Source organism: Durotheca rogersii (assembly GCF_024521655.1).
Source record: "Durotheca rogersii strain YMJ 92031201 chromosome Unknown GGS23scaffold_11, whole genome shotgun sequence".
NCBI lineage: Eukaryota > Fungi > Ascomycota > Sordariomycetes > Xylariales > Xylariaceae > Durotheca > Durotheca rogersii.
The window spans coordinates 449,322-461,445 of NW_026251242.1; the positions used below are offsets into that span (position 1 = coordinate 449,322).

The window sequence follows — 12,124 nt, forward strand, 5'->3', positions numbered from 1 at the left end:
CTTCATCCCGCCAGTTGGTTCGACGTTGGCAACGGGCTCGGCGGTTCAGGGTACTGCCGATGAGTAGGGGCTGTCAATTGTCCACGGCGCCAAAGCCTACACGATAATGAGTTTCAACATAGGCTCGAGTTCTCGAGGCCGCCCCGACAATCGTATGATCTGCTTTCTTGATGTCGATTAGGATGCGCTGCCAGAGAAACTCTGTCACGGCCGAGGTTCCGTCGACAGGCTCCAAAAGTCGTATCAGCGTCTACACGATATTCTCCGCCGCTTTGGTGACGTTCCGAAGACAGACTTTCCCAAGCAAAACAGTCCATTCTCGTCAATAACGGTTCGCCCGACCATTCTCGGCTGCAACCTCAGTTTCGACGACCACCTAGATCGAGAAGGGACCGCTACCTAACCTTCGTCATCGGTTACTACCAGCACGGGACATATCCAACCTACGGCCTCCCTTGCAACCCCTTCGGGTGACCCTTCTTCCTCTCCACGATAACTGGTGAAAGAAGGGCATGCTTGCGTCCGATGGCGGATAGCTGGACGAAAAGCTCCGTCGTATGCATGGGCCTAACACGGTTTCTATGCATCTATCTACAGGCCCCCGTGTCCTGAGCACCCCCTCGAGGGCCGTGTTTAACGTCACGTTGACCTCTTCTGTGTGTCCAGCAGCTAACACCAACCACGCTGAGGCTTCGTAGCGGCGCCTCGACGTTACCACCCCATCGTTCCATCCAAGCCTATACCCTATCTTGTTCAGGGAATCGAGGCTCTCGGGGCCGGCCTGCTCTCAACAACCCGGATAAAGGATGTAGAGCGTACCGGCGGGGACCCTATGCCCGACCAGCGCTGTGCGGTTTGCGTCGAGGACCCACCCTCCCGTTCTCCTCGTCCCCACAACCACAAGCTTCACGGACGTATGTATGTGTAGGTGCTAGGCCATCTGCAAGAAGCGCAAGGCGGCAGCTCATCGTTGCTAAATAGGTAAGATGGGGCGCGTAGTAGAGAGGAAGGGACTTCGAAGTCGATATACGCTTCTCTACCCAGAGTAGATCGGTTTTACCACATATATTTCTATAGGCTTGCCTACGCAGTTTTCCATGTAGCCCGAATAAAACAATACCAAACCTAGCCCCCAACCGCTTCACTCCCGTCATAAGCAAGGCGCAGCCCGCGAGTCCGCCCGGCCGCCCGGTCCGAGTATACGTGCCCGCAGGTAGTAGGTGCACCGTCTCCGCCTGCTCGGCGCCGCCGTCGCGGGTCGTTGTCCAGCGTTGACGGGAGCAAAAGACGACCGGACGCATAGCAAGGTAGCGGGCTCCTCGGGACGCAGGCACGCTGTCTTCCCGCCGGCGAAGCGCGCGAGAGAACTCTCTCTCGGCGCCCGCCTGCCCCCCGGGCGGGCCGCCCAGAGAGGAAGCATACTGGCAGACGGGAGCCGCCCCGCGAGCCGGGTCGGGGAGAGGAGGAAGGGGGGGGGGAGGCTGCCTGAGTCCTTTAGGGGCCGCGCCCCGCGCGCCTTGTAGCCAGCGAGGAGAGAAGGGGGGCGCGCGACCGGGTGCTGGTTGGATTCCTCCCTCTGGTGGTGGTTCATTGAGCGGATATATTCGAGCCCGCTACTCTAGTTCTCTTACCCTATCTCTCTCTCTCTCTCTCTCCCCTTCTCTCTCGTCGAGGAGCTAGGCGGAAACGAGCGGTCGTCGCTTGGTCTTAACTATTTCTCATATTACTTCGTCCCCCCCCCGCCCCCGATATCTCGAGCGTTCGTGCCTTATATACAGTGATTTGGCCCCAAGACGATGATGTTCCTATCTATATATATACAAGAAGTTCGAAAAGTAGGTCCGCCGTCGTGCCTACGGTATGTCGAGGACGGCTGTCCTACAATTAGAGTACAACCCACCGGTAACCAGAAAATTAGCCAAGTTCCGTCATCAGCAAGCTGTACCGTCTAGCCGCTTGAGTACACAGCCCGCTGACCATGCTCCGACATAACCACCAGTTTGCCCCTCCCCCCGTTCCAACGCAGCGGAAGCGTACCGGAGACGGGCCGGAGACGGGACGCGCGGTAGGCGCCGCGGCACAGGTTCCCTCGCTTCCTCCCCTTCTCCTAAAACCTACCGGCCGTGCCCATCTGCAGGCTGACCTCCCACCGCAGGCTCCCGCCCTTCCCGTAGCCCTCGCCGAGCCGGTTCTGGATGAGGCTGGCGACGCGCGTGCGGAGGCGGACCAGGGCCGCGTCGTCGCTGCCCTTGGACACGGACAGCTTGAGGTTCGCCATGCAGAGCCCGTAGTGCACCTGCCAGAACTGGGCCTCCTCGACCTTCTCGACGCCGTGCTCGGCCTCAATCTCGCGCACCACCTCGGCGACGCTGACGTCCGGCCCGCCGGCCGACGAGCCCGAGCCGGCGCGGCCCCCGTAGCTCATTAGCAGCATGAGCCCCTGCGCGACGGCGAGCCGGACGCCGAGCGCGAACATGGCCACGGCCACGAGGCCGCAGATGGCGCCGTCGAGCAGCATGTCGATCGGCAGGCCCAGCAGCGGCAGCACCACCATGAGCGCCGACGTGGACATGGTCAGGAAGTGGAACGGGTTCGAGAGGATGCTGGGCAGGCTGGCCAGGTAGCTCACGCGCATGACCTTGCTGATCCTCGCGTGGTTCCGCAGGCCGTAGGCGCTGACCAGGGCGGCGACGAAGGCGGCGAGGCTCGCCATGTCGACGCTGCCGGGGGCGACGCGGGGGCCGGGGCGGCCGTGGGGGTCCGGGTGGTGCGGGGCGTGGCCGCCCTTGTCCTCGAGGAGGTGCTTGAGGTTGTGGCTGACGAGGTCGAAGCCGCCGAAGATGAGGAAGACGCTGAGGGCGAAGCCGGCGAGGACCTCGGCGCGCTCGAGCCCGAAGGGGTGCCGGATGCTGCTGCGCTTCCAGACCTCGAAGTTGCCGAGGACCTCGACGGCGACGCAGATGAGCGCCGACCCGACGTCGAAGAAGACGAGGTGCGAGAGGGCCGTCATGGAGAGGGAGCCGTGGGCGGAGAGGAAGACGAGCGCGGTGACGAGGATGTGGCACACGCACCACCACAGGCGGCGGCGCTGGTCCTTGGACATGGACTTCCAGGCCTCCCTCACCGTCGGGACGGGCAGGTCGCGGGGGAGGGCGAGGGGCGGCCGGGGCGGCGGCTCCTGGAATATCTGGTGCTGGGCGCTTATGCTGGAGTGCTTGTACTTGTGGCCGCGACGCTGGCCGACGCTGGGCTTGACGGGGGAGGTGGATATGACCTGGGTCTGGAAGTTGAAGGGGTTCGCGGGGACGGTCGAGGCGCCCTCGGGCGGGGAGGCGCCATTGGGCCCGCCCGAGCCGGCCGGCATGTTGGGTCTTAAGAGGTGGCCAGCGGGCGCGAGCAGGAAAGCCGAGGATGGAGGGCGGGCGGGTTCGGGCTGGCTCCCGTTGTAGTCGCTCTCCCCGTCGCTGTAGAATTCGAAGTCGAAGTCGTGGCCCTGGAAGCGGAGATCGCGGTCGCGGTCGTAGTGGTGGTCGTAGTGGTGGCCGTGGTTCCGGGGGGGATCGTCCTCGTCCTGGATCTGGATGATGGGGGTGATGGACCTGGGAGGCGGCGGTGTCGGTGTCGGTGTCGGTGCCAGAGCTGGCGCGGGCGCTGGTGCTGCTGGTGCTGGCGACGGTGGCCGCAATGGGCGGTTGATGGGAGCCATGGCCGATAGCATTTGGCGCTTTTCCCGATCGAGGCGAGCGGGCTGGGATAATTCGAATAAAGAATAATGAAAGACGATCGACAAGTTATGAAAGCGAACGATTCATGATGGCGAGTGCCTCGTCGCCAGTAAACCGTTTAAATGTCCTTGACGCTTCTCCGTCTCTGTCCCGTAGCCGTAGCAATGAGTTGGGTATAATCGCGTGTTGTGGATGTTGTTGGTGACGATTCCATCTCGTGTCTATTCCTATAGATTTCATCCGGTTGTTTCATCTTTTCTCTCTTTTTTTTTTCTTCTCCCCCCCCAATCCCTCTTCACTCCTTTTTACTGGTATTGCATAGCTACATAGGCTACATACCTCCCGACGGTCACTTCAAGCCGTACAAGCAACTACCCAAGAGGGAATAGGATGGCGCAGGAATAATACGTAGAAGAAACGATGGGATGCCGGCTGTCGCTGTCGCTGTCACTTTTAGGCGGCATATGCAGAAAAAGGGGCCAAGTGCGCCTGAGACGCCGCGCTTGGCTCATGCGCTCCGGCGCCAAGAGGACTCGTCAATGGATTGCCCTAGGTACCTGTACTTGAGTAGCAGGTACCTAAGGTAGTAACCTTAGGTGCTAGCTGTAGCAGGCACAGGGGTACCTAAGGAGGTCGGCACGGTAGTTTGCCAGGCACTATCTTGGGCGATTTAGGGTAACCGCATTGAGTACCTGACCTGCCCACATGCCTGAGGTACCTAAGGTATCCATCCATTAAACTATCACTATAAGCACCTAGAGTAATAAATATTTACTTTATTATAATGAAACCCATATAATGATCTTTATTTTAATTATGTTGCACCTTATAAAAACATTTATAATTATTACATTATTTATAAGTGTAACGTTGATACTGTGTTATTATTATCGACGTGGGTACCTATCGATAATCCCCTACGGCGGGTCGTCTACAGTCTGCCGTACCTGCATAGGTACTAAACCGCTACAACCAGTAGGACAAGTAACCCCCAACCAGCTTTCGTCATCTTCCACTTCCCGAGACCTCCCCGACGTCTCGCCTGCGATAACTTCCTCGCTTCCTACAGACGGCATTGCACCGGCGCCGCCCTCCCTCCTTGCTCTACGCCATTCCATGCGCAAGGCCATGATGTCCGGCATTGCGACCCGTCCCCAGCGCAGCACACCACCCCAGAGCTCGAGACGCGCCACGCCATGGAGAATACGCCGCCGCTACCCACCCCGGGCCGCCGCGACGCCCCGTCGCCGGCCGAGATAGCTGCCGCCGGAGCGCGCAAGCGGAGCGGCTCCGGGGCCGGCATCCTCTCCAGATTCCCCTTCCTGCGCACCAGCTCCTCCGACGGCAGCGGCAGCAGCCACAACCACGGCGGCAGCAGGCTGAGCCTCGGCGAATCGCGACACCCCGATCCCTCCTCCCCCGACCCGCCCTCCGTCTCTTCCGCCAGCAAGCCGCCCCGCGCCCTCGCCGCCGCCATGTCCCAGCAGAAGACCCGCAAGCGCCGGGGCTCGCTCCGCAAGGTCGCCCTCCTGGGCCGCGGCGCCGCGCGCGAGAAGCGCGAGACGAAGCCCCCGCCCGCCGACGTCGCGCCCCCCGCAGCCGCACAGCCAGCCGCCGTCGAGCACCAGCGCCAGCAGCACTACCACCAGCCGGCGCCGACGAGGCCGAGCGCAGCAGCGCCTTACCCGGTCGCCGCGGGCGAGGGCCTCGGCTTGGGGATATCGGACATCACGCCGCGGCCGTCGATGGATGGCTTCGCCGGGCGCGACGGCATGCTGCTATCTTCCTCGACTGCCGCGCCCGCGCCGCCGCCGCCGTCTCCGCCGCCACCCGACCACGAGGCCCAGGTGACGAGCCCCTCGATATGCTACACCTCCACGACCGACGAGGAAGACGTCCTCTCGCTACCCGTCCGCGTCCCCTCGCCGCTGCGCCCGGGGCGCCCGGAGCTGTCCTCCGGCTCCGAGACGTACTACGCCCAGCGCGCGCCGAGCAACTCGTCGTCGTCGTCGGCGTCGTCGATACAGCGACGTCGCTCGGTCAAGCACACGAAGTCGCCGCTGTCGCTGCAGGGGCTCGCCGCCAGCCCCCTGCCCTCGTCCTCTGCCGCCGCCGCTGCCGTCGCTGCCGCTGCGGCCGCGGCCGCCGCGCGCGAGGACCAGGACTACGACTACGGCGAGACGGAGTGGTGGGGGTGGGTGGTGCTGGGCGTGACGTGGTTCGTGTTCGTGGTCGGCATGGGGTCGTGCCTGAACGTGTGGTCGTGGGCGTGGGACGTGGGCACGACGCCCTACGCGCCGCCCGAGCTCCAGGACGACCCGACGCTGCCTATCGTCGGCTACTACCCCACCCTCCTCATCCTCACCTGCATCATGGCCTGGGTCTGGGTCGTCGTCGCCTGGGTCGGCATGAAGTACTTCCGCCACGCCAAGATCAGCGGCGACTGATCGGAGCTCACCTGAGAGGACCTAACGAGGAGGGAGGGGGAGATAGATGGAGAGCGGGACGTAGGCGGAGGCCACGAGGATGTCCGTCGCGCAGACTACCTTCCATACCCTCCGACTTGCGAGGTCCTGTCGCTATCTGAGCTCCCACCTACTCGAGACGGCGTAACACGCGTAGTGCGTATATATATCTGTGTACATGGCTAGTGGTTCCCGTATATTATAATCTCGGGCCGGGGTCGGATCGAGAAAGCGACGAAGGCGTTGATCGCAAGGGACGCAGGAGCACGTAACTAGTAATTACTCCCACAGTAAAAACCCCCAACGACTAAGTATAGGTACATACATAACTCACAATAGAACTTGAGAGCTCAAAATAAACCCATCTATTGGCAGGAACGGTATTCATCGAGGTCAGGCGTCCCACTGGTATGATGTGTTCACATTATGGGCATTACATTGTACATGTCCCTATACTACCTAGGCGGCTTACCTGTCGTCTTATCAACCCTAAGCGCGTCGGCGTATTGGATATATATATATGCATCACGTGTTCAGTGAAACTTAAGATCTCCTCCCCTCCTCTGAGTCTCTTACGGCGACAAGGTCTAACGTAAGATATTGAAGGAGAGGCGAGAAGTCCCGTGGCCAAACAGGAGCGGGGGAGCATCGTCCCATCTGTAATCGTCACATAACGACATGGCGGTGAACCAAGGCGATATAGAGGTGAACAGCGTTCTCGATTCGAACCGAACCCCGGCGGTAACCCGAGCACGGGGGAGCTCAACAGTATCTGGGAGACGCGGAGGCGGCCTGCTGGGATGCCGATGGCGACAAGACTTGCCCTGGGGTAGACTCGGGTTCGAAGCGGCCGAGCCTCGTGGGTGCCGGCGTGACGACATTAGGATGGGAGCACCTTCGCTCAGCTCCATGCCGTACATAATCCGCCCTCTCTCATACGTCGTACGTACCGACATAGGTGTATATCTTATGCACGGCGGGAAACGGTGGGGGTTGAACAGACTTACCGTGTTGCGTAGTATTCTTCAGCCCCTCGAAGGATCACTAAACGAACGATCATAATCGTAGCAGAGAGCAAGCTCGCCTAGGTTAGGCTCGTTGCGGCAAGTGCTATTTAGTACTGGTCTGTACTCGTAGGTAAGACGACTAGCTTGGAGAACGTCGGCGGGAAGATCAATGCCGAAAAAGTCGCCATGCGTTCCGTCGGTGGTGTACTCTAGGCGGCTTTGTCCACAGCTCGTTGTCTGTTCCCGTGTAATATCACCGAGACAGGCGGTGTTTCATCCCGCTCATGGCTGACCAGGGTGCTTGCCACGGCTGGGGGCCGCCGCCCCGGTGGAACAAAGACCAAGCTCTGCAGTCATATGATTCGAGAGGTATTGGCATATTAATACCTCAGGACAGAAGGAACTCGAGAGGCTGAATCGATGTCTTAGCGTTGGGGTGGCTTGTGTTCACTCCCAGACGCCTATCCGTGAGGAGCCGAAGCCCCGGTGGGCGGGTTGTAATTGAGAGGCGTGCGCGGACTCGAATTCTTCGGCGGCTGGGTTTCGGTGGCTGACAGACAAGACTCGAAATGCGACGTCAGATCTAGATCATTGCGAGACCGGCCCTCCTTGCCTGCTGTTTGCGAATGCCTAGTCTTGGCACCTTTTTTTTTCCCCTTCGGCTCCATATGTGAGGCCTGAGCCACCCTTGCCTAGGTACGCCATTCCTACTGCCGAAGAAACCGTTGAGCCGTCAAGTCAACCCCGTCAGATTTATCGCTGCATGTGCGCGGCTCGAACGCACTGAGCACTGCTGTCAAGTATGCACAGACTGGTCAATTGCTTGGCCCTTTTTTTATTACATATATATACCTCGGGGACCCACCGACCCATCTTCGCACAACTTCAGAGCCGTTGCGACTCGGTCGCGTCAGAGTGGCGGGTGAGATGGGAGAGGGCTCGTCAGCCAAGGCGCGGCTGACTGTGCTTGTCGTCGAGGGTACTACTGTGAGGTAGGTATGCTATGCAGTACCAGACTATGGTTAGGAGGCGGGCGGTTTGTAAGCGCCGTTAGGGGGCCTCGTGCAGACCAATCGTGTCCGAGGACGGTAGGATCATAAGATGCCGTCGGTACGCGGGTTCAGCGTCGCACCCTTCCCAGCATCTAGGGTTCTTTATTATTTCCATAAGCTACCCAGCCGCCGCGGTGGATTGAAGGCGGAGCAACCGGCGAATCGAGGGCGGACTAATCCCAGTAAAGACATGGAATCCGCTTTCGTTACGGCGCCGGCTCTGGATTATCGCGGGTTGACGAGGGTGGCTAGGTATCTCCAAGGGTATATCTCTTGGATAGATCCGGGATCGCGCCAGCCGTGTAGGCGCCGGCTTGGGCTATTTATTTGGCTTGCCTTGGTATTCCAAGAGCCGTGGCCATTCTAGGGGCGAAGGCGTGGGATGAGATCTCTGCGCGAGTCTAGCGCGCCCGTCTGGGACACGTCGGGGCCATTATCCCTTGCTGGAAGCAGATGTCGGGAGCGTTGGCAAGCAGATGAAGAGGACGTTGGCGGACAGACAGCTCTTGAACGTAGACAGACCGAGCTTCAGTTGGGAAGGACCTACTGCCCCCGCTTCGGGATGGATGTCAGGAACCGCCGATGCATCGCACAGATGTTCCTTCTAATAGTAGGTGCAGGCAAATCAATACGAAGTCTGGACCCGGTCTTTTGCTGTCTGTCCATCAGCACACCTACATCTATATACATAGGTACGTACCTATAGTACAATCCGCGGTGGATGCAGGTAGGAACCTCACCAAAGTCTCTATAGAAATCCATCCAGGTTCCAAATTGATGAAAGGTACCTGTATGCGTACACGGGTGCCTGCTGGTTGCCTTAGAGGCAAGTAGGTACTCCGCCTAAGTAACATGCTCAACAATCAACCGCCCGCAATGGATACTCATACAATGGACACAACAGGTACCATAATCCATCTGTATCTCCGGCAGTATGCAGGTACCGAATCTTATCTGGTGGTGCATACATTACCTAAGGTAGGTGCCTCCTAGGGAGGTATGTACCTAACATACCTACCTGAATCGACTTCCATCTGGGTACCTGTAGGTACGCACATTCTCGAGGCACCCAGCAGCCTTGAGAGGTACCTCCTAAGGTAAGTAGGAAGTACATACCTAAGGTTAGGAGATAGCTAGGTACCTAGGTAGGTACCTGCTCTGGACCATTCCGGCCGTCGGATGACGATTATGGACGCACAGCATACAATTCTTGCCTGCCTAACTAGAGGTATAGTTGAATCGTCCCTCGCGACCTGCAATTTGATCCGTTGAACGGTATAAATTATTGTTACGGTTGCCATTTGTCTTGGGCACCTAACAGGTAGGTAGGTAGGTACCTAAGGTACTCGATGTTCGGACGTGCCCAGCTAGGTACCTAAAGTAGGTACCGCATAAATCTCGGAGAGAGGGACGAGGAGAGAGAAGAGAGAGAGGGAGGGGGGGGAGGAAAGGAGAGCGGGAAGGAGAACAGTAAGAGGGAGAAGTCGCTTGACGGATATCGGGGGTCTCGTTACTTGGCTGCTCGACGGCGAATGGCTGGAAACAAACCACCGTTTTCCAATCGGCGCCAAGGGGCCAATCCGTGACGCGATTCCCACGTACATACAGTAGTATGGGTTGCGATGTGACACTGGATGGCTATAGTCTAGCCCACTTGGCTGGTCGCCCAGGTAGATCGTTCTCCCTTCTCTTCCTTTTTCCCCGACTCGTGAACGCCGGCCCAAGCTCCGAGGTTGGCCTAACCTGCGTGCGTAGTACTGCCCGCCCCATCATCGTCTGTCTTGGACGAGAGACCGGTGACGGATGGCTTCAACTCGGCATGCGCCAATAGAGCGCCACTCACATACCGACGACGACCTTTGTATGAGGATTTGCGTACGCTCACGATGGGAGGGAGGCGAGAGAATCGTCGAATCTCGTTCGCATCTCACTTTGCTACGCCATCTTCTACCGCCTTGTGTATCCTTCCTGGCTACACACAGGCAACCCCGGCCATCATACCACCCAGGCGTAGGATGCAGATTATGGAGAGAACAGCAGGATCGCGGCCGATCCCCTGTTTAACGGGCGAGGCGGGGAAGCCAAGAAAAGTCTTCCCAGAAGTTGAAGAAGCATGTCAGCCCAATGAGGACAAGGAGGGAATGCTCCCCAGCATGTACCACACACATATATGCAACTGAAGGTCGAAACTCGTTCGAGGGAGCCGCGGGAGAATTAGCCGTCAAGAGCGTAGGGATCACTGTAGATGGTAGTAGCTATACCTACTGTCCTAGAAGATGGTTATCACCAACGTTCCCACGCCCATCTAGGGGGTTGGAGATAGGAGGAGGAGGAGGGAGAAGAGAGGGTGGGGAAAAGGGGAGGTGGACCGCGGCCAACATCATCTTGGGGATTGCGTCTCTGCTCCGAATCTGATGATGAAGGGCCCTCCGGAGCGGGGACGAGGAGCGGGGTGGCGAGCGACAAGCCAACTGAGTTGATCTCTGCGTACGTTGATTCATCCATCCACCTTTCCACACATCCATCCGTATACGTACATACATATGTGTTTAACCTTAACTGGGATTGAAGATCGTCGCCCGAAATCCCTGTTCAGAGAACGCGAAGGACGAGGGGGGGGGGAGAGAAGCGGTTTCGGTTTTCCGCTCATGCAACGCCTGGCTTCGAATTTCAGTCGGCATCCCATAACGTCTACATGTACATATGACATGGAACTCTTGCCGTTGACTAGTAGAGGCTCGCCGATGCGTCTGCTGGCTACGGCCAATCTAGCAGCATCGATGTTGTGTGTGTGAAGAAAGATAGATGTCGCCCAAGTCGCAACGTGACGTGCCTCAAGGGTCGAACACTCTCACGTGAAACGGGAGAGCTGAACAGGAGATGCCTACATAACCTACCTGCCTACCTACCTGCTAATAAGGGCTTACCAACCAATAGACCTTTTTTTTTTCTTTTGGGACGTCCCGATGTTCGACCTATTTGCCACGGCGAGATGATCAACAACAACGTGATGGAGGAGGAGAGGAAGTCGCCTAACGCGGTACACATGGCTGACTCTGGTTAGGGACAGAGAGTGGTTTTGCCATAGCCACGCATAAATGTCTGGATGGTTCGAAAAAAAAAGAGATGTTTACATAGGTGGTATTTCCGACCAGTGAGACGGGGGCAGTTTGCCGAAGTGCGACGGAGAGACCCGGTCTCCCCCTATGCTATATTCGGCAACGTCGGGTCAACTGAGAGAACGAGCATACGAGGCATACCAAACTCCGGGAGAAAACCACTTCGACTCGGTTCCTTACTCCTCCGCCTAATCTTCAACTCACGGGACCGCGGCCGATAACCTCCTGACTTGAATTCTAGGCATGTGGTGTCTGGCGAAAACCAGAATCACTCGTATACCTTGGGCAGACAGTGCCAATGCCGATTGTAAGGGCTCATCAGTTGCGCCCCTGTCAGTGGTTGAGGATACTGCCACACCTACATGCTGCCTCCCTACCTAACCAGCCAGGCAGGTCACAGCGTACGTATGCAGATGGACGTCTAAGGCAAGTCCAACTACACGTTAGTCTTCCCGCCTCAGAAGAGCCACCCGAGCATGAACATGAGGTAGGGCAGCCACATAAGCTCAACTTCTGTGCGTGCAGGTTGTGATGCTACCTTGGGCAGTCTCTCCCACCTACCGATGGCGGTCATCCATACCAATGGGAGACGGGCACGCGTGCGTCGAAACCAGGTGCCTCGAGTTAGCTGAGCTTGATGGGATTAGTTCCGAACCCTCTTCTGACGGAACGTCGACACAGAATACAGTTGGGATGTTATATACAGAATACAGTTGGGATGTTATATACAGAATACAGTTGGGATGTTATATACAG

General features: G+C 58.2%; 2 protein-coding genes across 2 annotated transcripts; one reads left to right on the top strand and one right to left on the bottom strand.

Moving 5' to 3' along the window:
- Positions 1–1,557: 1,557 nt before the first annotated feature.
- GGS23DRAFT_569524 (cation efflux family-domain-containing protein) lies at positions 1,558–4,114 on the bottom strand. The gene has a single exon (XM_051516458.1). The coding sequence runs from the start codon at positions 3,716–3,718 to the stop codon at positions 2,108–2,110; it is 1,611 nt and encodes a 536-aa protein (XP_051371505.1). The 5' UTR covers positions 3,719–4,114; the 3' UTR covers positions 1,558–2,107.
- A 454-nt stretch (positions 4,115–4,568) lies between these two features.
- On the top strand, positions 4,569–6,557 carry GGS23DRAFT_67728 (uncharacterized protein). The gene has a single exon (XM_051521188.1). It carries the CDS (start codon positions 4,922–4,924, stop codon positions 6,170–6,172), a length of 1,251 nt encoding a protein of 416 aa, XP_051371506.1. The 5' UTR covers positions 4,569–4,921; the 3' UTR covers positions 6,173–6,557.
- The last annotated feature ends 5,567 nt before the right edge of the window (positions 6,558–12,124 follow it).

Excerpts from the sequence above, each read along its gene's own strand:
- GGS23DRAFT_569524 (XM_051516458.1), bottom strand. The coding sequence starts at position 3,718 with ATGCTATCGGCCATGGCTCCCATCAACCGCCCATTGCGGCCACCGTCG.
- GGS23DRAFT_67728 (XM_051521188.1), top strand. The coding sequence starts at position 4,922 with ATGGAGAATACGCCGCCGCTACCCACCCCGGGCCGCCGCGACGCCCCG.